The 26,497-nt window shown below is 49.7% G+C and overlaps 1 protein-coding gene across 4 annotated transcripts in view; it reads right to left on the minus strand.

Annotated features, from left to right (window-relative positions):
• Positions 1-26,497, minus strand: part of LOC119953366 (ADAMTS-like protein 5) — a 139,378-nt gene that overhangs the window by 8,019 nt on the left and 104,862 nt on the right. For all 4 annotated transcript variants that reach the window (XM_038777559.1, XM_038777557.1, XM_038777558.1 and 1 more), the window contains 5 exons: positions 26,316-26,443; positions 24,557-24,680; positions 21,793-21,876; positions 12,953-13,116; positions 3,251-3,452 (listed from right to left, as the gene is read on the minus strand). In XM_038777559.1, coding sequence (XP_038633487.1) covers positions 3,251-3,452; positions 12,953-13,116; positions 21,793-21,876; positions 24,557-24,680; positions 26,316-26,443 — 702 coding nt within the window. The remainder of the gene's footprint in view (positions 1-3,250; positions 3,453-12,952; positions 13,117-21,792; positions 21,877-24,556; positions 24,681-26,315; positions 26,444-26,497) is intronic.

Raw genomic sequence — 26,497 nt, forward strand, 5'->3', positions numbered from 1 at the left:
CTGCTTGCGTACTACTTGCACCTTCATTGTTTTCCAGGGTATTCTTTTAGTCATTCATGGGGTGTGGGCACTGTTGGCTGGGCCAGCCACCATTTATTGCCCATCCCTAATGCTCTGGAATTAAGTCGCATTTAAAAGTCAGCAGATTTACTAAAGGGCATTAAAGAAATAGATGGGTTTTTACTGCAATCTTTTCATGGCCATCATTCGACTTTTAATTCCATGGTGGGACTTGAACCTGCGTCTCCCTGAGCATCACCCTGGGTCTCTGGATTACTAGTCCAGTGATAATACCACTACTCCAATTCTTCGTTTTAAAAAAAATTTAGAGTACCCAATTAATGTTTTCCAATTAAGGGGCAATTTGTGTTCAATCCACCTGCCCTGAACACCTTTGGGTTGTGGGGGCGAAACCCACGCAGACACGGGGAGAATGTGCAAAGTCTCACACGGACAGTGACCCAGAGCCGGGATCGAACATGGGACCTCGGCGCCGTGAGGCTGCCCCTGACTTTCACAAGATGGGATGTGGATGGACGACAGATTTTCATCCCTAAAGGACATTAGTCAACCAGATGGTTTTTTTAAACGACGATTGACAATGTTTTCATGGTTAGCTTTAGACTTTTAATTCCAGATCATTTTTTAAAATTCGAATTTCACCAGCTGCCATGGCGAGATTTGAACCCGGGACCCCAGAGCATGACTCTGGCGTGGCATCCTCCAGCCCCGTCCTCCCGGCGATCGGAGAATCCTACCCGAGGTCAATGGAGTTCTCCATTGTACACGGCTTGCCCGTGGCGTTTTTGCAGTGGGTGGTGCAGGAGAATCCAGCCTTGGGCCTCTGGAACACTACTCCAGACACAATACCACTCCGTCACTGCTCCCCATTGAATGAACAGCGTAGAGACAGGCCATTTAGCTCAATATTACATGCTGGTGATTATGCTTCACACAACCCAAACTCCACCAGCAAACCCATCTATCCCTTTCCTCCTCGTGTACTTGTCCAGCTTTCCATCAATGGCATCTGTGGTAATCGCCTCAACCACCCCTATATGGTAGCAAGTTCCACAGTCTAGGGACTCTGGGCAAATAGGTTTCAGCTGAATTCTTTATTAGATTTATTCAAGACTATCATATGTTTCTGAACATCAAAACAATCTCAATGGAGATTTAAGGAGTTGCAAACAAAAACTTATTTCAAGAGTGGTGGCGGTGTAGTGCACTCTGAATCCAGGTTGCGGTGGCAACACACTTTAAGCACAGGTAAGTCGCCATAGTCCCAGATGACCATCGGCTGCTTTCCTCTTTGAGGGGAGAGCTGACTGGTGGTGATTTAACGTGAGATGGTCAGATGTAGGGCAAGGTTGAGAAGGCAGGGCCTTCATGATTAATCTCAGCCATTACGGGAATTGAACCCACGCTGTTGATCTCACTCTGCATCATGAACTGAGCTAAAACAGTCCCCATCCACTTTTATCACTGCCAGTGGTGTGTGTTGGAAAAATTTACAAGTTAACATTTAACCTGTTGGACCCCATTGTGAACGCACCTTCCTTGGCCGTCAATTCCCGGGGGGGGGGGGGGGGGGGGGGGGGGGATTTGAACCCAGAGCTTCCAGCTCATCGGCAGGGATGCAAACACACACACCACAAGACCATCGTAGTTCAAGGGTATCATTCAATAAAAAGAGTTTCTGCAACATTACAGGGTAAATTCACTGATCATGTGTTCTCATTGACAAAACAATGCTTGAAGGAGGGTCTCAGATTGGAGAGGGGCCTGGAACACTGCAGGGCCAATTCTCTCAGCTGCACTGCTGTGAATTGAGTACATGGGGAGTGAATGATGAGTACACGGGGAGTATGGCAGCACTGACGTTACTCTATTGTGCAAAGTGTGTAAAGATGACCATGGAGGAAGAAGTGATTCCTCTGTTCATTCAGTTCTCTAGTTTTGGGTGAACCTTGTGTTCAATTAGATTGTTCATATGCAATTGTATCTTATTTCAAATCCACTGGCCTGGGCATTGGCCGGGATTCTCCCCTACCCGGCAGGGCGGGGGGGTCCCGGCGTGTTGGAGTGGCGTGAACCACTCCGGCGTCGGGCCGCCCCAAAGGTGCGGATTCTGCACCTTGAGAGGCCAAGCCCTCACATTGAGGGGCTAAGCTCGCGCCAGTGGTTCCCATTCTGCTGGCTGGCGTAAACGGCCTTTGGCCCCATGCCAGCCGGGGCCGAAAGTACTTCGCCGGCCGACGTAAGTCCGCGCATGCGCCGGAGCATCAGCGGCTGCTAACGTCATACCGGCACATGCGCAGGGGAGGGGGTCTCTTCCGCCTCCGCCATGGTGAAGGCCATGACGGAGGTGGAAGAAACAAGTGCCCCCATGGCACAGGCCCACCCGCCGATCAGTGGGTCCCGATCGCGGGCCAGGCCACCGTGGGGGCACCCCCCGGGGCCAGATTGCCCCGCGTCCGTCCCCCCCAGGACCCCGGAGCCCGCCCGTGCCGCCAGTCAGGTAGGTGGTTTAAACCACGCCGGCGGGAGAGGCCTGTCAGCGGCGGGACTTTGGCCCATCGCGGGCCGGAGAATCGCCGCGGGGGGGCCGCCGACCGGCGCAACGTGATTCCCCCCCCCCCCGCCAAATCTCGGGGGACGGAGAATTCGGGACACGGTGGGGGTGGGATTGACTAATTGCGCCCATGGTCTGTCACTCAGGGCTTCCCCCCCCCCCCCCCCCCCCCCCACCACCCCCACCCACGCTCAGCCCAGAGACCCGTGAAATTGTTGAGAATATCTCTATGTTGACCCCACATCCCTGTTAGGAATCCATGAATCGCCCACCTAATGGCCTCAATTGGCGACAGTGTGGGGGAGGGGGCATTTTCCCGTCAGAGCCTTGATCAGCTGGCAGATGGGAAGTGGCGGAATCCCCGCCCGCCAATGTACCGCCCAGGTAAATGCCCCAGCTGCCTCCAAATCTGCCCCAGGGAAGGTTTAAAATACTGCCTGCTGAATGGCTAACCTTGGGATGCTTTGCTGCGTCCCCTGGTGGTAACTTCCGGAACAGCACTGGCCGAGACCAGGCAGCAGGCTGGCCCCATTCAGGTTTGAGGCGCGGTCAAAATATGTGTGAGGTGATGCGACGTAAGTAGGCGGGAGGGAGGAACAGCGATGGATAATGGCTTCTACTGAAATTGAAAACTCTAGTGATTGCAGGAGGATGGAACAAATGGCTCCAACTTACCTGGGTGGACATCTGGCTTTCTGGTAGTGGTGGAGGCTGTTGTGGTCTGTGTCCAGGGCAGGTAACTGAGAGGATGGTCAGCCTCTATCACAGCAATCTCAGGCTGCCTCAGTGGACTATGGGCCCCCTGGTAATGACTGTAGCGTTCATTGGGAAGCCAGAACTCGTATTCGATACCCGAGTTTCCCTCTTGCAGAAGAACCTATAACACAAGTTAAGCTTTTCATGGTCCAGTGGTTCATGTCAACGTGACAACAGTATTCAGCATTGTTAATGGAGGGCCCTGCAGTAATGATTCCCTGAGCCCTTTGAGGTGAAATTGCAGTATATGAAATGATCATTCTGTGTTAATTTCCGTCACCTGCTATTTGTTAAAGGCTCATAAATAGATTCGGGGCCTCAAGTAAATTATTGGCCAAAATATTTTATGTTAATTTAGATAGTGTTTCATTTATATAGCACCTTTCACAAGTTCAGGACATCCTCAAAGTCTTTTAAATACTTTAAAAATGCAATCGCTCAAAATGTCAGAAACTCAGAAGCTCATTGCGTACAGCAAGGTGGTAAATCATCAGTAATTAGTTACAATGATGTCTGTTGAAGTGTGAATATTGACCGGGATCCTGGGGAGAATTGCTCTGCTTTTCTCTGCATTGGAGGCGCGAGATTATGTCCATACACGTGAGTGGCCGGACAGGATGTTTATTAATGCCTCAGCCAAAAGACTGTGCCGCTGACAGTGCAGCACTCGCTCCGTATTGCATCGGGATGCCTTCTTAAACGTCAAGTAGCCCGAGTCTTGCATGAGTCCATAATTTTGCGATTGAAAGGTGAATGTGCGACCAAGTAATCCGTGGATGATGCGGAAATAACAATATCGCAAGACATGATCTCACCAGATGATTCGTTTGTTATTTTCCATCGGGTTAAGTCCACCTCAGCCACACTCTCCCTTCTTTGGATCAGAAAATGGGATAATCTGAACACTTGACTCTCTGTCGACCTTGTTACTGATGACCTTGGTTTGGTCTGCCAGAGATGCCTTTGGGCTGTGTCAAAAAGCCACGCAACAGAATTTGTAGAATTCCTAGCCATAGAGACAAGGAGCTTTCTCAAAACCTTTCATGGGACTGGGAGGCAGTTTGGTGAGGGGTGTGTGTGTGTGTGTGTGTGTGTGTGTGTGTGGGGGGGGGGGGGGGGGGGGAAGGGGGGGGGGGTGAGGTCAGTCTCCAGTTGAACTTTTGTAGATTCCCACAGAATATCTTTAAAACAGTGAAACTTAACACAAGCCACCAATTGCAGCATTCGCTAATGTTGTTCAAATGATAATGGCCCCTCCGTGGTTAGATGAAGGCACACGGTGTGATGTTACCTTACTAATGCTTAACAATTTGCAAGAAGCTTCTTTGTTCATTTAATAGCGACTTTCAAGTATGTATGGGTTTGTATCAAAATAGCAGGAATGAATAACCTGTTTATTTCAGCTTGCTAGTTTTTGCGTTGTATCACTTCACCTCTTTCAGCAAGGTTCTGGGATATGGTTCACAAGGTGTGGTAGTGGTCAAGTGCTGGGAATGATTTAGGTGTGGTTTGGCCAGTTGATTTAACAGCAGACCTCAGATTTTGGTCTTGAATCAGTGCTGTGTGAAGATTAGTATGGAAAAGCTGAAAGTATTCATGAAAGATTGTTTGATCTGGTGTTTAGGTGTCAATTGAGTTGAATAATTTCGCTGTCATTAACCAATGAAACGTGAGTTTGTAGAATCCCTACGGTGCAGAGGGAGGCCATTCGACCCATCAGATCTGCACCCACCCGCCGAAAGAGCACCCTACCTAGGCCCATTCCCCTGCCCTATCCCTGTAACCCCAGTGAACCAGCACATCTATCGACACAAAGGGGCAATTTAGCATGGCCAATCCACCTAACCTGCACATCGTTGGGCGGTGGGAGGAAACCGGAGGAAACTCACACAGACACGGGGAGAGCGTGCAAACTCCACACGAACAATCACCCAAGGCCGGAATTGAACTCGGGTCCCAGGCGTTGTCAGACAGCATTGCTAACCACTGTGCCACCATTGCTTTGTTCTTTTCCTTGGTATGCTCAATGAGGATTTCCCCCCTGAAGGGTTCACTTGGGAAGAGCTCCTGTGTGTGTTGTACCAAATGAAACCCTTTTATAAACATACATGTTCATGGTTTTGTAGTACATCTTGCATGAGGAAACTGTTCCCCTTTAACAAATTATCTTCTGACTGGAATTTGTTTTACTTAAATGGTGCATTAACAGTGGGTGTTTTAAATCTTGCTGGGACTATTCCCTTTGGAGCAGAGAAGACGAGGGGAAAGTAATATAGGCGTTCATAGAATTTACAGTGCCGAAGGAGGCCATTCAGCCCATCGAGTCTGCATCGGCCTTTGGAAATAGCGCCCTACTTCAGCCCACATTTCCACCCCATTCCCCTTTGGGTTGTGGGAGGAAACCGGAGCAACCGAAGGAAACCCAAAGCAGACACGGGGAGAACGTGCAAACCCAACGCAGACAGTCACCCGAGGCCGGAATTGAACCCAGGTCCCTGGAGCTGAGAGGCAGCAGTGCTCACCACTCTGCCACTGTGCCTCCCGTTCACTAATTATCGAAGCTTTTGATAGGGTTGGACTGTTTCACTGGCAGGAGAGTTGCATGTTTAAAATAATCAGCGAAAGAGTCAAGAATCATGGAAGGGATGCAGCAGAGAAAGGGGCCGTTTGGCCCATTGTGTCTACAGCGACTGTAAAACGAGCCACCCAGCCGAATCCCACGTTCCAGCATTCGGTCCTTAGTTCTGCAGGTTACAGCAGCTCAGGTGCAGATGCAAACACATTTTAATTGAGTTGGAGTTCTGCCTCGATCACCCTTTCAGACAGGGAGTTGGAAACTGCTGCAATCCTCCGGGGTGAAAACACTTTTTCCTCACTTTAGTAACTTGAGGAAGCAAGCGAAGATTGAACATTCATTTACTTTAACTATATACAGAGGTCTGTGTGAAGCAACATCCCGCTCCCAGTACAATCCTTGCTGGGAGGACTAATCTGTCCAGGCCCTACTTTGGGCAGCTTTTATCAATACATAATCAGCCCCAGTTTGATGGCCTCTGTTACCTATCGGGGGAGCTCGTGCTCCATGAGCCCAGTGGAAAGGTCAATAATGGTTTCCCCGTGGTACTTGCGGAGGTTATGCCACACCCCTCCCCACAAAGTCTGAAAATGCCCCGATAGCGGGGGGACTTGTGCACCGCTCTGTCCATGGCTGTGCCTCTGCCTGAGGCGGTTCAGGGTTGGGTGGAGTGTTGCGGTTCGCTGATCACTGCTCCCTGGCTGACCGCCGAAGAGGGACTGTTGGGGCTTCAGTTGCGCTAAGTCGACGTCCGCTGGACCCTCTGCCTCCATGTCAGATTCCGAATCACCCTCCTCCTGCTGGATTGGGCGATGCGACCCGTGTGGCTGGCACCCCGGGCTGAGGGGTGGCTCCTGATGCGGCGGAGACACCAATGCTGCCAGTCGGTTGTCGCGACGTACGGGTTCCCGCTTCATCAGGTGGTCCAAATGCTCGAGCCGGACCTTTCCCTGAACACGTACCTTATAGGGTAACGGACCTGTTCGTTCTAGTAGGACACCTGGGAGCCACAGAGCTCCAGCCCCAGAATTGCAGGCGTCGACAGCATCCCCAGCGTGAAATGTTCGCCCTGGCGCCCTCAAGTCGTGATCTCATTTCTGAGTTTCCTGTTGTGCCGAGACTCAGAAACGTGAGACTCAGCTGGGTTCCGTGTCTGAGGCCCACCAGGAGCTCTGCAGGGGCCATTCCCGTTGTCACATGGGGCGTTCTGCCATAATTACAAAGGAACCTCGCCAGCCGAGTATCCATAGATCCTGCGGATTGCTTATTCAAACCCCTCCTGAAGGTCTGGACCGGCCGTTTTGCTAAACCATTGGAGGAGGAATGGTCCGAACATGCCGAATGGCGTTCCTCTTCACAGAGCCGGGATTTCCCTCGCTGGTGAATGGCGACCCATTATCTGTCACCATGGGATCCCATGGGTGCTAACAATTCCCTGGAGCTTCTCTACCGTGGCCCTGGACGTTGTGCAGGCCACCTTGCAGACCTTCAGCCACTTCGAAGGGTCGTCCACAACCATGAGGAATGTGGAACCCAATAACGATCCTGCAAAATCCACGTGGAGGCGGACCCATGGACGTCCCAGCCATTCCCACAGATGTCACAAGGCTGCCGGTGAGCATTTCCGCTGTTTCTGGATTGCCAAGCAACTGCGGTGACCCCCTCAATGCCCCCATTGATGCCGGGCCACCAGACATAACTGCGGGCCAACATTTACATTTTAGAGGCACCCAGGTGGCCACTGTGAAGGTTCTGCAGCGGGGTCTCCTGCCCCTGTGCGTGGAGCGGGGGGGGGGGGGGGGGGGGGGGGGGGTGTGGGGGGGGGGGGGGGGGGTGTGGGGGGGGTGACCACCCACGCGCCCCGCAATATGATGCCATCTTCTACAGCAAATTTCTGGGTGAAAGGCCGGAGGGTCACCAGAATGGCCTCCTTCTTCCCGCCACCCAACAGCGTGAGAGGAAGCTTCATCAATCCCGTGTCCTGCAGTGACCATGCCCGTACCTGAGCAGCCGTCACCGGCAAGGTATCCGTGAAATTCAGGATCGCAATCACCTCATCCGCCACGGGTGGGGATGGGGCGCTCACGGCCAGCGTAACGTCGCTCTGCGTCCACCAGAGTCCTCGAAGCAAACACTATAGGTTGCGATGCAGCCCTATAGATTATAGGCGGAAGCAACGCAAGTCAATATTAGAGGCCTAGCCGGACCATAAGACAAACATTTTTTTAACAGCACCAAATGCTTTGTCCCGTGAAGTGCCCCAGCGCCATTCCTGGTCCTTCTGCACATGGAGCAGAGCCAACAGAGCAGCCAAACTGGCAACGAGCTTTCCGCAGTAACTGACCAGGCCCAAAACCGACAGGAGCTTCACGGAGTTCTTCGAGGTCGGGGCCCCTTTTATTGTGCAAACCATATCCTCCACTGGGTGTAGACCACCCCTGCCCACCCTGGAACTGAGATAGGTCACCACTTTAGCGTGGAACACACATTTGCTCCTCTTCAGCCGGGCGGCGACATTGAAAAACTGCCGAAGCACGTCCTGAAGGTCAGCCATATGTTCCTTTTCTGTAGATCATGTATTGAATATGTCGTCGAAGTCGACAGCCACTTTCGGGAGGCCCATCACAAACTGAAAGATCTCCAGGGCCAATGAAACCCCAAACGGGCCATGGGTGTATCAAACAATCCCCGATGATTATTAATGGTGACAAACTCTCTGAACTCTGGGTTGCAGTTACACATGACTCCAGCCAATCTGGTGTACAAACCTTCTACACAGGGCATCGGGTATTGATCCAAACACGTGGCCCTGTTTACAATGAGTTTAAAATCTCCGCAAAGTTGACAGTCTTTTCGGGCTTCATTACTGGCACCACAGGCGTGGCCCACTCCCCAAACTGCACCTGCTGCATTACCCGTTGCTTTCGCAGGCACTGAAGTTCTGCATCGACCTCCATCAACAAAGAACAAAGAAACAAAGAACAAAGAAAAGTACAGCACAGGAACAGGCCCTTCGGCCCTCCAAGCCCGTGCTGACCATGCTGCCCGTCTGAACTAAAATCTTCTACACTTTCTGGGTCCGTATCCCTCTATTCCCATCCTATTCATGTATTTGTCCAGATGCCCCTTAAATGTCACTATCGTTCCTGCTTCCACCACCTCCTCCGGCAGCGAGTTCCAGCCACCCACTACCCTCTGTGTTATAAAAACTTGCCTCGTACATCTCCTCTAAACCTTGCCCCTCGTATCTTAAACCTATGCCCCCTAGTATTCCACTCTACCTTGGGGAAAAGCCTCTGAATATCCACTCTGTCTGTGCCCCTCATAATTTTGTAGACCTCTATCAGGTCGCCCCTGAACCTCCGTCGTTCCAGCAAGAACAAACCGAGTTTATTCAACCGCTCCTCATAGCTAATGCCCTCCATACCAGGCAACATCCTGGTAAATCTCTTCTGCACCCTCTCTAAAGCCTCCACGCCCTTCTGGTAGTGTGGCGACCAGAATTGAACACTATACTCCAAGTGTGGCCTAACTAAGGTTCTGTACAGCTGCAACATGACTTGCCAATTCTTATACTCAAAGCATTAGGTCTCGCCTTGAAATATCGAGGTTGAGCCTCAGGATCCACGTAGATATGAGCTTTGGCCGCCTTTACCCAGACCATCCTGGAACACTTTGGGGTATTTACCCAGCAAGTCGTACAGGCTGCCAGTGCCCATCTGAAAGACCTGGCACCATTCGAAATGATGGACCCGTAACCAGTCGCACCCCAATGAATTTGATCCTGGTCTCTGACTACAACCAGCGGGAGTCGAACCGACTGCATTACCGGAGTCAAAGTGGTATCCACGATTTTCAAAGGCTCCCCAGTGTCGGTCGCCAATTGTGCCTTGGTATAGCGAAGCGGCAACTTTCCCAAATAATGGTATGTTAAATCGTTACAATGTTATGTCCCAAGCAGAAACTCCCGGCAGTCAGGCAGTTCTGCGAGCGAGTCCGGACTTTCTTATAATCCTCGTCGCCAGTTTGGTAACTTGTGGAAGCAAGCGAAGATTGGAGGTTAAATGATTTTAACTATTATACAGAGGTGCGAAGCAGCATCTCACTCCCAGTACAATCCTTGCTGGGAGGACTAATCTGTCTAGTCCCTGCTTTGGGACAACTTTTATATCAGCACATAACGAGCCCCAGACAGATGGCCTCCACTCCCCGCTCTCTGTCTGGGGAGCTTGTACTCCACGAGTCACACAGGGAGATCAATAATAGTTTCACCGTGGTCCTCATGGGGGTTATGACGCTCACCTCCGCTCTAACCCTTCTACCAATCACCGTAAATCCCTACCCCCGGAGTCACTGATCTCTCTGCTCAAGTAAATAGGCTCTCCCCATCTACTCTACCCAGGCTCCTCACAGTTTTGTACATCTCGATCAAATCTCCCCTCAGCCTCCTCCATCCCACGGAGAACATCCCCAGACTATCCAATCTTTCTTCAGAGCTGCAATCTTCCAGTCCTGGCAATATCCTCATAAATCACCTCTGTACCCTTTCTAACTCAATCACATCCTTTATGCAATGAAGTGACCGGAACTCCGCACAGTACTCAACTTGTGGCCGAGCCAATGTTTATACAGTTCGAGCATAACCACCATGCTGTTATATTCTATGCCTCAGTTAATAGATCAAAGGATTCAGAGGGAGGATGAGGAGAATTTTTTTGACGTAGTGAGTTGCTATGATCTGAATGCATTGCCTGAAAAGATGGTGGAATGGGATTCAACAATAACTTCTGTAAAAGGAATTAAATGTGTGAAAGTTCCCCTCCAAAACATGCACCGCCCAGACCCGAATCTATATCGCCGTTTCTTTACTGTCGTCGGGACAAAGTCCTGGGACTATCTCCCTAACAGCACTGTGGGTGTACCTACACCTCCTAGAGTGCACAGGCTCACCAGCACATTCTCAAGGGAAAAGAGGGGCGGCACGGTAGCACAGTGGTTAGCACAATTGCTTCACAGCGCCAGGGTCCCAGGTTCGATTCCCGGCTTGGGTCACTGTCTGTGCGGAGTCTGCACGTTCTCCCCGTGTGTGCGTGGGTTTCCTCCGGGTGCTCCCGTTTCCTCCCACAATCCAAAGATGAGCAGGTTAGGTGGCTTGGCCATGATAAATTGCCCTTAGTGTCCAAAAAGGTTAGATGGGGTTACTGGGTTAAGGGGATAGGGTGGAGGTGTGGGTTTAGGTAGGGTGCCCTTTCCATGGGCCGGTGATGGGGCGGTCCAGAATGGCCTCCTTCTGCACTGTAAATTCTATGAAATGTCTATGACAACAAATGCTGGCATTGCCGGCGACACCCACATCCCCATGAAAGAATTTTTTTAAAACTTGAAAATTTGCGGGGTCAGGGGGGAAATACTTGATTCGATGCCACTTTCAAAAAAAACCAGAACAAGCGAAATGGGCCAAATGGCCTCATTCTATGATTCAAAAAGAAAAGGAACCTGCAAGCTGAGAAACCTGACAAGAAAATATTTAATTTATTCAGTATTTAGAATGAGATCATAGAACATAGAACAGTACAGCGCAGAACAGGCCCTTCGGCCCTCGATGTTGTGCCGAGCATTGTCCGAAACCAAGATCAAGCTATCCCACTCCCTGTCATTCTGGTGTGCTCCATGTGCCTATCCAATAACCGTTTGAAAGTTCCTAAAGTGTCCGACTCCACGATCACAGCAGGCAGTCCATCCACACCCTAACCACTCTCTGAGTAAAGAACCTACCTCGGACATCCCTCCTATATCTCCCATCCTGAACCTTATAGTTTTGCCCCCTTGTAACTGCTACATCCACCTGAGGAAATAGTCTCTGAACGTCACGTATACATTCTTTACACAGGTGTCGATGGTTTTGTTATAAATAATTAACAGAAGGGTTCTATGTTCCGAGAAACTATTTATGAAGTTAATGATAAATATGGCTCAGCAGATGCCATTTGTTTCAGCAGCTTTCTGTCTTTTCTGAACTAGCATTGGGTTCTTTCTAAGTCCTTGAATTGTGAGAAAATCAACTTGAGGTAAAAATGTCATGTTAGCAATTGTTTCTGGTGGTGAGGTGGCCGAGGTGATTAAGAAGGCACATGGCCTGTTTGCATTCATCAGCCGGGGGGGGGGGGGGGGGGGGGGCATTGAGTACAGGAGTTAGGAAATCATGCTGCAGCTGTATAAAGCCTTGGTTAGGCCGCATTTGGAGTATTGCGTGCAGTTCTGGTTACCACATTATCAGAAGGATGCTTTGGAGAGAGGGCAAAGAAGGTTCATCAGGACGTTGCCTGGTCTTGAGGGTGTTGGCTATGAGGAGAGGTTGAATAAACTAGGAATGTTTTCACTGGAAAGATGGAGGCTAAGGGGGAGGTCTACAAAATAATGAGATGCATAGACCGGGGGTGGGGGGTGGGGGGGGGGGGGGGGGGAATGGGGTACAGTCAGAGGCTCTTTCCAAGGGTGGAAGTGTCAATTTAAGGGGTCACAGGTTCATGGGGAGAGGGGGAAAGTTTAAGTGTAGGTTTTTGACGCAGAGAGAGGTGGGTGCCTGGAACAGGGGATGTGGTGGAAACAGGCACATTAGCAACATTTAAGAGGCATCTGGATGGGTACACGAAGATGGAGGATATAGAGGGATACGGGCCGAGTGAGGGTAGCAGGTATTTTTTAAAGTTAAGGCATCATGATGGGCACAGGCTTGGAGGGCCGAAGGGCCTGTTCCTGTGCTGTACTTTTCTTTGTTCTTTGTTCTTAAATCGGCGAAGGCAGCAGAGAATGAATTTCGATGTTCTTGTCAGCTGAGCAAAGCATTCCAAGCGGAGTTTGATGGCTGAACAGGGACACCGCATCAGGGGATTTCGGGCTCGGAAGTGCCTGTCGCACGTTTCCATGCTGTTACCATCACCGCTGCTAAAGCCCCACCGGTAGGAATTGTGCAAATAGTGACGGACGTGTAACGAATCACTTTCCGTGAGAAATAATCACCACACATTTTACATAAAGATTTGTACCATCACATGGAGATCCTCTGCTGTCGGTCCTGCCGCTTCAATAGTCTCATGGTTGCCAGCAGAACGCTTGTAGAGCACTTTGGTGCCAGCGACATCAAATTCCCCGGGCCAGTCTATAACCCAGTTCCCATTAATCACGTAGTGATTTTTGCCATTTATTAAAGCTGCAGAGAGAAAACAGAAGCGTTGCAACGAAAAATGTAATTGCTCATAATCAACGCAATCAAAAATCGAATTATCCATAGTCGTGGGACAACATATTGACCACTGATCTCCTACACCATGGGATGGGGCAATGGAATAAAATCCCTACAGTGCAGAAGGAGGCTATTCGACCCATCAAGTCTGCACTGACTCACTGAAAGAGCACCCCCACCTGGGCCCACTCCCCCCCCCCCCCCCCCCCCTATTCTTCGTAAGCCTACCTAACATAGAACATAGACTGCAGAAGGAGGTCATTCGGCCCATCGAGTCTGCACCGACCCACTTAAGCCCTCACTTCCACCCTATCCCCAGAACCCAATAACTCCTCCTAACCTTTTTGGTCACTAAGGGCAATTTATCACGGCCAATCCAACTAACCTGCACGTCTTTGGGACTGTGGGATGAAACCGGAGCACCTGGAGGAAACCCACGCAGACACGGGGAGAACGTGCAGACTCCGCACAGACGGTGTCGCAGCGGGGAATCTAAACTAGGACCCTGTGAAGCCACAGTGCTATCCACTTGTGCTACCGTGCTGTCCCATCAAACCTGCACATCTTTGGATGCTAAAGGGGCAATAGGCTGGACACGTCTGGGTCACGGACTTCAGTGAAGAGCAGTTTGATGGGATGATAACCTCCTCTGATTACTAAATCACAGCACAAAGACATGGATAATGGGGCACACAATTGCCATCTCTTCTCTGAAAAGGGCACAGGTTGTCTGATGCGGGAAATGGAGAAATGCCAATCGAGATGGGAGGTCATCGGAGGATGGATGATGAGACATTTATTTGGTGCAAAGCTTTTCCCAGCAGCTAGGCAGAATTCAGCTGATGGGAATTATGCCAAAATGGAAAGTATATGCAAAAGAATTAATGCTCGGATCTAAAAACCTTGGTACCTCAAATGATATTTCAGTTGGGAGATGGATTACAGTTTCCTAACACCCATTGAACAGCTTCTCCCTCAAGGGACTGTTTCCCCTGATTGTACAACTGATGGGTGAATGAGCCAAGCTGCTGCCATTTCCACGGGACTCACTAATGCCATGTCTTTCCCTAATTGGGGTGGTACACTTGGCCAAGCCTATGGTTCTGACCTCCTTTAACACAAATACTTCCCTCCATTTCAGATTGCATCGATGAAACTCATCACCCAAGGGAGCCCGACATGGAAATGTCAGGCAGAACATGGACATGGCATTGGATTTATCAGCCTATTCTCCAATGTTGTAGCTGAAGACCTGTCCCAGCAGACAGTGTTTTGTGCCAGAAGAAGTATCTTACACATGCTTCCAGATAGACCCTCCCAATGATCTCACGTTTAATGATGGTCATTCTCCTCTCCAAGAAATCGGACATTTGCAGTTTGCGGACCAAAGCCACAAGTATTTTTTTCTCATTGTATTTGTACTTAAATCATTTGAAAACGCATTAAAGTCGCGCCATTAAACTGCAAACTCCGGTGTCAAGGGCTCACCAAATGCTTCTACCATCTGATTTTGCTCTCTCGGCCTGCCAGGTTAGAACTTGTACTAGATAATAACCCCGAGAAGCCCTTGATGTGGAACACGGGAGCGTGGAATTAATCTCTTGGCTGAAGAACTAATCGATAAAGACTACGGGCGCGATTCTCCGCTCCCGGGAAAAATCGGGAGGGCCGTCGTGAACTCGGCCGAGTTTCACAATGGCCTTGGAGGCCGCTCCTCGCCCCGGTAACTGTCGGCCGCCGGGCAGCACGCCGAGAGTGACACGACAGTGGCGCCTATGTGACGTTAGCCGCGCATGCGCAGGTTGGCCGGCTCCAACCCGCGCATGCGCGGCTGAAGTCACGACGGCTGACAGCTCAAACCCGCGCATGCGCGGTGGCCGTCTTTCCCCTCAGCAGCCTCGCAAGACGTGGCGGCTTGATCTTGCGGGGCGGCGGAGGGGAAATAGTGTGTCCGATTGAGACGCCGATCGCGGGCCTGTCCCCTCCCGAGCACAGTCGTGGTGCTCATTCCCCACCAGGCCCCCTACAAGCCCCAAACGGGCATCTCACACCCGTTTCACGATGGCAGCGACCAGGTGTGGTTGCCGCCGTCGTGAACCGGTCGTGAACGGCAGGCCGCTCGGCCCATCCGGGTTGGAGAATCGGCGGTTGCCGTGAAAAACGGCGAGTGCCGATTCTTCTGAGCGGGGGGAGGGGGGGGGGGGGGATAATTGCGGGGGGCGCCAGGGGGTCGTGAAATTAGTCGGGGGGCCCTTCCGCGATTCTCCGCTCCCTACGCCGCGTGGGAGAATCGCGGGAGGCCCTACACGTGCCACCTGACAATTTAACGAGGCAACATTGAGGAAATATAAGCTCATGTTTTGGGATTGTCGGTATTTTCTCACTCCCCATTGGGGATCCAGGATTTCAGACCAGTGTGGCTGAACACAGTAATCCACACTTTCTGAATCAGAGGGACCTGGAAATGCCCAATAACGGTGACATGTAGCAACGGGGATGTTTTGTTCTTGGGTGGCTGCTGTTCAATTACTTGTGAGCTTAATCCTGAATTCATCACCTGTACTTGGTGGACTGTTTTCGCTCTCCTTGGGACAGGTTGTCGCCTGATCATACTCTGTCCTTTTGTTGTCTAAAATGGTAAACGGGGTCCTATTTATGACCCCGATTTAATTATTAACAATTAATTATCACCTGAAGCAGACAGGAGGCCCCTTTTATAATGGGGCCAATGTCAATGCAAGTCTGTCAACCCCATTTTGCAACCATTCCCGTCCATTATCTATGCAGAGGCGTTGCACTGCCTCAGAAGGATTCATGGGCGAAGAACAGAAAGCAGCTCAACACCATTAAAGACAGGTTTAATCAGAACTTCAACAACGAGCTCTTCCACTGTTGTCAGGATCGGCAAGTTTGGAAGAACATGGTCCCCTATGCCGCTTGGCAGGGCACTGAGAAAATGACTGCCTATCATGGCCGGACAAATACCACCCCTCCTTTGGAATTGGCAGCATACCTTTGTACCCACACTTTCATGGGCCAATGATGTAATCTTAGGGATAATATAACTCCCATCGTCAGCTATATGACATAGGACACCTTCGATGGTTGAGGATTTTACAGACCCGGGAGGATGAATTAACTGTTGAAAGAGAAGACATCCTTGTTGAAAGATGTTTGATGGGTGAGATAGTTCTGAAGGGGAATCCACAAGCAGCATTCCCCCCCCCAACCCCGCCAACACTCCCACTCACATCATCCACTTCACAGGCAGCGTACCCCTTCACCCCCACTGACCCTCCACCCCCCACCCCCACTCCCAGCACCCTCGCTTGCACCATCTGTAGCTGCTTTGTTTACTTTGCAGTGTTTTTTATGGATTAGTAACATACTGGAAGCTTCGCCAGGGCAGTTTCTGAATCAGAGATCGGAGCGGCTGAGAATGCCCAGGAGGCACAGGGACCAGAGACCAATAATAAAAATAAACAACTTTTATCACTTTCCACAAATGCTTAGTAGGATTGTTTACTTGAGGGCAGCAGAGTACGAGACAGATTGTGGAACCAGCGCCGACGTCTGTGATTAATCAGCCAGAGAGGCCAGGGAATCATCTGAAAACTTCATTCAATTAATCGCATGATCCTGATCCAGAATATGTCCAGTGGCCAACGCCATCCATGGACGTTAGAACAGAGACTGCCTCGCTCTGACTCATTCCCACCTGGGAACTCCAGGATGCAAATTCACCAAATCAACCTTTGCCGACCGTATAACTGAGCGTCAAAGGCTTCAGGACCGCCAGCCTTAAAATAGCTTTGAATATTTGTTGGTGGTGTGTACAGTTCACGCAGGGACTCCAGGTTGCTGTGACAACATGCAGTGCTGTAGTCGGCTATGGATAGTGATGGCAGAGGCTCCATCACATGGCTAGGCAGGGCTCTGTCTTAAAGCCTGTCTTTGTGTTGGAAGTATTTGCAGGTTCATAGTCAACCTGTTTGGCCAAGTTATGAACACGTACATCTTTCCTGGCTGTCAAATCCTGGTGACTTGAGCCTGGGGCTTCTGCTTTCGAGGCAGAGACACTACCCACTACATCACAAGAGCTCCCTTTGAATACATAGCTCCAATACAACTAAAAATCATTACAAAGGCCTCCGACTTGAACCATGACCTCGAAGCTGTGCAACTCCTTACCTTCCTCAACCTTTCCACCCTTCAAAAATCTTCAAACGTAAGTTAAAAAACCATAAATTTACTGTCTACATTTATGAATTATTTCATCTGTTCTCTTGGCAAAATGGGGAGTGTCTCCTATACCATGGGCCATGGGCGTGTGTCCTTTCCCATGGGCCTTAGGACTGTGTCCTATACCATGGGCCTTGGGACTGTGTCCTATACCATCGGCCTTGGGAATGTGTCCTATACCATTGGCCTTGGGACTGTGTCCTATACCGTGAGTCTTGGGAATGTGTCCTATACCATGGGCCTTGGGAATGTGTCCTATACCATGGGCCTTAGGAATGTGTCCTATACCATGGGCCTTGGGAATGTGTCCTATACCATGGGCCTTGGGAATGTGTCCTATACCATGAGTCTTGGAAATGTGTCCTATACCGTGAGTCTTGGGAATGTGTCCTATACCGTGAGTCTTGGGAATGTGTCCTATACCATGGGCCTTGGGCGTGTGTCCTATACCATGGGCCTTGGAAATGTGTCCTATACCGTGAGTCTTGGGAATGTGTCCTATACCATGGGCCTTGGGAATGTGTCCTATACCGTGAGTCTTGGGAATGTGTCCTATACCATGGGCCTTGGAAATGTGTCCTATACCGTGAGTCTTGGGAATGTGTCCTATACCATGGGCCTTGGGAATGTGTCCTATACCATGGGCCTTGGGAATGTGTCCTATACCATGGGCCTTGGGCGTGTGTCCTATACCATGCGCCTTGGGCGTGTGACCTATACCATGGGCCTTGGGCGTGTGCTCTATACCATGGGCCTTGGGAATGTGTCCTATACCATGGGCCTTGGGAATGTGTCCTATACCATGGGCCTTGTGAGTGTGTCCTATACCATGGGCCTTGGGCATGTGTTCTATACCATGGGCCTTGGGAATGTGTCCTATACCATGGGCCTTGGGAATGTGTCCTGTACCATGGGCCTTGGGCGTGTGTCCTATACCATGGACCTTGGCAGTGTGTCCTATACCATGCGCCTTGGGCGTGTGTCCTATACTATGGGCCTTGGGCGTGTGTCCTATACCATGGACCTTGGCAGTGTGTCCTATACCATGCACCTTGGGCGTGTGCCCTATACCATGGGCCTTATAGGCCTGTCCTATACCATGAGCCTTGGGAATGTGTCCTATATCATGGGCCTTGGGCATGTGTCCTATACCATGGGCCTTGGGAATGTGTCCTATACCGTGAGTCTTGGGAATGTGTCCTATACCATGGGCTTTGGGAATGTGTTGTATACCATGGGCCTTGGGCGTGTGTCCTATACCATGGGCCTTGGGAATGTGTTCTATACCATGGGCCTTGGGAATGTGTCCTATACCATGGGCCTTGGGCGTATGTTCTATACCATGGGCCTTGGGAATGTGTCCTATACCGTGAGTCTTGGGAATGTGTCCTATACCATGAGTCTTGGGAATGTGTCCTATACCATGGGCCTTGGGAATGTGTCCTATACCATGGGCCTCGGGCGTGTGCTCTATACCATGGGCCTCGGGAATGTGTCCTATACCATGGGCCTTGGGCGTGTGCTCTATACCATGGGCCTTGGGCGTGTGTCCTATACCATGGGCCTTGGGAATGTGTCCTATACCATGGGCCTTGGGAATGTGTCCTATACCATGGGCCTTGGGAATGTGTCCTATACCATGGGCCTTGGGCGTGTGTCCTATACCATGGGCCTTGGGAATGTGTCCTATACCATGGACCTTGGGCGTGTGACCTATACCATGGGCCTTGGGAGTGTGTCCTATACCATGGGCCTTGGGAATGTGTCCTATACCGTGAGTCTTGGGAATGTGTCCTATATCATGGGCCTTGGGAATGTGACCTATACCATGGGCCTTGGGAATGTGTCCTATACCGTGAGTCTTGGGAATGTGTCCTATATCATGGGCCTTGGGAATGTGTCCTATACCATGAGTCTTGGGAATGTGTCCTATACCATGGGCCTTGGGAATGTGTCCTATACCGTGAGTCTTGGGAATGTGTCCTATATCATGGGCCTTGGGAATGTGTCCTATATCATGGGCCTTGGGAATGTGTCCTATACCATGGGCCTTGGGAATGTGTCCTATATCATGGGCCTTGGGAATGTGTCCTATATCATGCGCCTTGGGCGTGTGACCTATACCATGGGCCTTGGGCGTGTGCTCTATACCATGGGCCTTGGGAATGTGTCCTATACCATGGGCCTTGGGCGTGTGCTCTATACCATGGGCCTTGGGCGTGTGTCCTATACCATGGGCCTTGGGAATGTGTCCTATACCATGGGCCTTGGGAATGTGTCCTATACCATGGGCCTTGGGAATGTGTCCTATACCATGGGCCTTGGGCGTGTGTCCTATACCATGGGCCTTGGGAATGTGTCCTATACCATGGACCTTGGGCGTGTGACCTATACCATGGACCTTGGGCTTGTGTCCTATACCATGGGCCTTGGGCGTGTGTCCTATACCATGGGCCTTGGGAATGTGTCGTATACCATGAGTCTTGGGCGTGTGTTCTATACCATGGGCCTTGGGCGTGTGTCCTATACCATGGGCCTTGGTCTTTCAAATCTCATCATCAAAAGAGAAACACCTTCTCTTCAACACAAAACTAATTTTGGGGCTAGTGAATGCAATCATGGGTATCAAAAACAGGTTGTATTTATATGGTACCATCAACATGGTAAACACGCTGAGGCTCCTTTGCTGGAAGACCATCAGACAGATTTGACTCTGAGCCACAATAGGGCCGATGACCAAAATCTCCCCCTCTCCGCACGCCCCCCCCCCCCCCCCCCCCCCCCCAAGTGCCCAAGAAGCACCTGCTGAACCTCTGTGGAAGTACAGCGCTGGACTCTGGGATTCACAATCATTTATTCTACTGACAGCCCTGTAATAGATTCACAACAGCCCGTTTGTTTAGGCAGCAAGAAATTTGACTTATTAATCATACGTATTTCAAAGCCACTAATTACTGCTTCCTAAAAGAACACAATCTGTAGCTGGAGGTGTGATAGCTCATGTGGCTGAGTGTTATACTATAACGGTCATGGGTTCAAACCCAAGGATTGCCAGAACTCTCAGTCTTGTTTATGCTGATATTATCGATTTGTTGGAAAGGGAAGTTGGTGCACTCTCACCAACTTCATTAACGGACACAAAACAGGATTTATTAATGAAGTATTGTTTAGCAGCGGCATGGCTTCACCGAATTCCCGACGCGCCTCTTGCCTGAGAGGACTCCACCCCCTGGGGTGATTACCCACTCTGAGTCCCAATTGCCCCCCCCCCCCCCCCCCAGACCAGGTGACCCTTACTCTGCTGTGTTACCCTTCAAGGTACAATCACCACAGGAAGCCAAGTATGTTATTCCTCCATGGCGGACACTGCATCACTTCCTGCAGCAGAGTTTTCCCCCCAACTGCTAATTATTTATCAGGTAGTAGCTTCATACATAATGCATTCTGTAATTAGTTGAACCATTGAGGAACACTTTGAAATGGCAGGTTAAAAAAATACAAAAGGGAAGGCGCACATTTATGTAATGCTGCTCACCACCACTGGGTGGCTCAAAGTGCGAAACAGTCAATTAAGCATGTTTGTCTGCTCACAGCAAGTGCCCACAAACAGCAATGTGATAAAGACTAAATAATCTGTTCTGAGGTTTAACTGACGGATAAATCTTGACCAGGGCACCGGGGAAAGCTCCCCCGCGCTTCTTCAAAATGGTGTCAACGGGACCGTTAACCTCCGCCAAATGGGAGCACAGCTCACTGCCTAATCCAAAAGACAGCACTTCCGACAATGTAGCACCCCCCCTCAGGATTGCACTGCTGAGTCAACCTTGATGTTTGTGCACAAGCCTGGAGTGATCATTGCCATCAGGAGCGCCGCCTGTCAGAGTAGGTAGACAGCTACCTGGGCAGCATGGTGGCGCAGCGGTTAGCATTGCTGCCTCACGGCGCCGAGGTCCCAGGTTCGATCCCGGCTCTGGGTCACTGTCCGTGGGGAGTTTGCACATTCTCCCCGTGTTTGCGTGGGTTTCGCCCCCACAGCCCAAAGATGTGCAGGGTAGGTGGATTGGCCACGCTAAATTGCCCCTTAATTGGAAAAAAATGAATTGGACACTCAAAATTTATTTTAAAAGAGTGGGATCCCTGGCTGATTTGTCATGAACTAACCTACTGGAGTCGAGCTCAGTCCTGTCTGCAATCAGCTGACTCAGTACAAGGAAAATGGCAGCTAGTTTGGCGCGTACTGCAGCCGCAACCTTTGAACTCTTATAAATAGAACATAGAACATAGAACGATACAGCGCAGTACAGGCCCTTCGGCCCTCGATGTTGCACCGATATGGAAAAAAACTAAAGGCCATCTAACCTACACTATGCCCTTATCCTCCAGAATGAGAGGTTGACTTACCCAGGTAGTTCCTGCTGTTGTCTGTAACTTTGATGTTCGTGGCTCCTGCTGGGATTACAGTTACATTATTGTAACCAAAGTAACCTAGGATTAGTGAGAAAAATTGTAATAAAAATTAGTTCAGAAATTGGGGCAAGTGGTGATTTATTATACAAGTATTAAACACGTAGTTTACAAAACTGTGCAAGACATTTAAATAATAAAAATTTCTGTTGTGGACATCATAGAATATAATCAATGAGCCATAGTAAAATACTGTAAAATTATAAAATACGATATAGAAGCTTATAACAAAGGGACATCAGCCCATTCTGTTTGTGCTAGCTCCGAGCAAGAAGAATCCAAAACTGATCCCACTGCGCAACCTCGCCCCATAACTCTACATTTTCTCTGCTTCTAAAATTTGTCCAATTTCGCTTCGAAGATCTCCGTCTCAACCGTTCCCTGTGGCTAAGCATTTTCTGCTCCAATAACTATCAGTTTCGGAGAAATATATCCAACATGCGATCCCTATTCTAAAGTGGCAATTTTAAATTGATGGCCTTGTGGAAAGGCCCCCCCACCATTGGCAATCATCGTAATCTATTCACCCCCATCACAGAATCTTTACAGTGCAGACTACCTCTATTGAACCTGCTTCCACCAGCCTCCCAGGAAGTCCATCCCAGACCCCAATCAACCGCTGGGTGAGAAAGGTTTTCCTCACAACACTTCACCTCCTTTTGCCCATGCTGGTGGCACAGTGGTTAGCACTGCTGCCTCACAGCGCCCGGGACCCGGGTTCAATTCCGTCTCTGTGGAGTCTGTGCGTTCTCCCGTGTCTGCGTGGGTTTTCTCCGGGTGCTCTGGTTTCCTCCCACAGTCCAAAGATGTTACAGGTTAGGTGGAATGTCCATGGTAAATTGTCCCTTAGTGTCCAAAGATTAGGTGAGGTACGGGGATAGGGCAGGGAATTTGCCCTAGGTAGGGTGCTCTTTTGGAGGGTCGGTGCAAACTCGATGGGCCGAATGGCCTCCTTCTGCACTGTAGGGATTCTATGATTATTTTGAATCCGTGCTTCTAGCTCTTGATGCTCGAGTGGGAAAAGACTCTCACTATTTGCACTGTCCAAACCCCACAGGATCTTGAATAAATATCAAGAGTCCTCTCAGCTTTCTTCTGTCCAAGAAAAACAGAACCAAAAACTTATCAAAATTTTAAGGGTCATTATTAAATCGTCTCATGGCCTTCTTCACCCCAGTGGAACCTTTTTTTTATTCGTTCATGGAACATGGGTGTCGCAGGCTGGGCCAGCATTTATTGCCCATCCCTAATTGCCCTTGAGGATGCCAGTCAAGAGTCAACCACATTGCTGTGGGTCTGGAGTCACATGTAGGCCAGGCCAGGTAAGGACGGCAGATTTCCTTCCCTAAATGACATTAGTGAACCAGATGGGTTTTTCCAACAATCGACAATTGATTATTGTCAATTAGACCTTTTAATTTCAGATATTGTATTGAGTTCAAATTCCATAACCTGCTGTGGTGGGATTTGAACCCGGGTCCCCAGATCATTATCCTGGGTGTTGGGATTACTGGCCCAGCAACAATACCACTATGTCACCGCCTCCCCATAAGCTAATCCCAGTATCTCATGTGGCTCCTTATATACTCTTGAATTCAACTCTGAACGTTCGCAATGGCCTCATAACTTTCCTATTAAGGGACATCCAAAGCACTGATTGTGCAATAGCTTTTATTTTGATTTTACAAAGTTAAGTCTTTGCTAAGGTAACAAAGAGAACTATTTGATAAGAGGAAGTTAAAGGTACAAATCGAAACATCTCCGGCTCCACCTCAAGGCTAAAGTTCAAAAACACTGGGTGACAAATTCTTAAATGAACAATAATAATCTTTATTTTCACAGGAGGCTTACATTAACACTGTAATGAAGTTACTGTGAAAAGCCCCTAGTCGCCACATGCCGGCTCCTTTTCGGGTACACAGAGGGAGAATTCAGAATGCCTAATTCACCTAACAAGCACGTCTTTCGGGACTTGTGGGAGGAAACCGGAGCACCCGGAGGAAACCCACGCAGACACGGGGAGAACGTGCAGACTTTGCACAGACAGTGTCCCAAGCTGGGAATCGAACCTGGGACCCTGGCGCTGTGAAACAACAGTGCTAACCACTGTGCTACCATGCCGCATCTAGAAAGGTGTATCGAGAGGTGAGTGGCCAAGGTTAATAATAATTGGCAGCTAATCAGTTGTGACAATCAATGAAATTAAATGAAATGAAAATCGCTTATTGTCACGAGCAGGCTTCAATGAAGTTACTGTGAAAAGCCCCTAGTCGCCACATTCCGGCGCCTGTTCGGGGAGGCTGTTACAGGAATGAAAATCTGGCCTCGGAGCAGCATGGTCCTGGAAAAAAATAACACTGGAAACACAGCAGGTCAATCAGCAGTTGTAAAGGGAAAAGGTTGTGGTGTTTAGGCTGTGTGCTCTACAGGGTAATACAAATACCCTTCTTTATACTCTCGCTGCAGATGTTGGTTGAACTGCTGTACCTTTCCAGCAGTTTTTTTTTTTAGTTTCTTTTTTAACTTCAGATCTTTAATCTGGCAGAGGGGGCACGCACTGTTACTCCCACGTCCCACCAGCTATTGCGTGTTGCTCGTGGCATTGTGGTTCACCGCAGACTGTCAGCGCCCACGGCAATTCCGACCCATGTTTTAGTCAAGGCACAAGGCATTCACCCATCCAGAATGTCAGGGCAATCACCAGTAGAGGGGAGCGCTGATCGGTACACTCTCCGGACCAAGACGCACGAGTCATTCCGTCCTCCGCAAACGCCGCAGACATCCGTTGTGGCCTTTGAGCCGAGGATCCTGTCGCAGCCTACTTTCTGAAAAGCAAAAGAGAGCGGAAACCAAAACATGTACCTCCACTGATTCAGCGCGGTTACAGTCAATCGACAGTGAAAGAATCTTATGTGAACGGTGAGACAGATGTGAGGGAAGTGTACATGCCTCAGTTACTCTGAAGGGCCTGCCCCACATTCTACGCACAAGGTTCACTTGTAGGAAACTGGTTTCCCCCTTATCCGTGTCAATGCAAGTGCTTCTGTTTACGTTTCACACAGTGCTCAGTATTGTTTGAAGTGCTCAAAAAACACACATGTAAGGACTAATTCTGCAACTTCAACAGGGAGCTTAGTTTATAGTGGGGGGAACTGAGCCCAAGACGTGGTAGCCCTAACTCTGACCTGTACGTGCTTGGTGTGTGTTACCACCCCCGCTATTAGAAGCATTGGCGTCGTTAGATCGACTCGATAGGAAATGCCCCACATCCAATCTCGTTTAGGACTGCCCCCCGATTGGCTAAATTGGGAATATTATAATACCGTGCATGGAATTCAAGTCACCCATCTCTATCCCTCGTCTTGACAGAATTAACTGTTCTGAGCCAGGGTCGGCAGTGAGCAGGGTTCTCTGCTGGCCTCAGAACAAATAAAACAGCCCTGCCTCCTGGGTTGTCGCATCAGTCCTGGTAAAGACGGGACATGCTTTTTGACTAGTTCTGCCTTGGCAGTTGAGAAGCCTGCCAACATTCACTGTCACAGTTTCGAGGCTTGTAGAACCTCAATCAATGTCCCCTCTGAATGTTTTCCAGCCATTTATAATGGACAGTGCCTCTAAATTATTTTGTGCAACTGTGCACACATGCTATCTTAAAGGGGACGTGCTATCTTAAAGGGGATGTTCGACCTTGAAGCAGCCTGTGCAGCACTGCATGAATTAATGCACGCACACACAGGGAACACTGGTAATTTAGGACCTTAGGGAGAAGTATTGGGGATGGGAAAGTAACTGGAACATCGATTGGCAATTCCTCAAAAAAAGTTTTCATAGAATCATAGAATCCCTAGTAAGGAGGGCATTCAGCCCATCGAGTCTGCACTGATAATTTGAAAGATCACCCGACACATACCTAATCCCCACCCTATCCCAGTAACCCCACCTAACCTTATTTAGGGGCAATTTAGAAGGGCCAATCCACCTAGCCTGCGGATCTTTTGGGCTATGGGAGGAAACCGGGGCATCCGGAGAAAACTCACGCAGACACGGGGAGAAGGTGCAAACTCCACACAGACATTCACCCAAGGCAGGAATCGAACCCGGGTTCCTGACACTGTGAGGCAGCAGTGCCACCCAAATCTAATTTCGAATTAGGCGTTTAAATCTTTTCGATCATGTGCACTGACTAAAGGACTTCAGTGAGCAGTAAAATGTTTACGTGTCCTGTTCCTCTTGAGAGTTTTCGACATGTTCCTCTGTTGGGGAGTTTCCAGGCAAGGCTGGGTCAAGCTCTGAAACCGCTGACGTGATGTGAGGACCGTCCCTGTATTGTTAAGCGGTCCTCATCACTGACACCCCACTGACAATAATGTAACCCACTGCCCTCAGCCTGATCAGCAGCAGTTCATCGCGTTCGCAAAATCAGTTTTCTGTTTGTATCATTTTTCTGGGAAATTGCTCACCAGACATTGCCCGTTAATACACATATCCGGTGAGTCAGGTCTACACTTCGTCCCATCCAGGACACGACCAAACATGTAGTAGAAATTCTTCCCTTTGGCTAGGCAGTTGAGGTCACATTGATTGGGAGCTGTTGAATTGAAGATTAAGAGAGTAAGGTTCAAGGTTCAAGCTCACATAAATC

This window comes from Scyliorhinus canicula, chromosome 18, assembly GCF_902713615.1.
Source record: "Scyliorhinus canicula chromosome 18, sScyCan1.1, whole genome shotgun sequence".
Taxonomy (NCBI): Eukaryota; Metazoa; Chordata; class Chondrichthyes; order Carcharhiniformes; family Scyliorhinidae; genus Scyliorhinus; species Scyliorhinus canicula.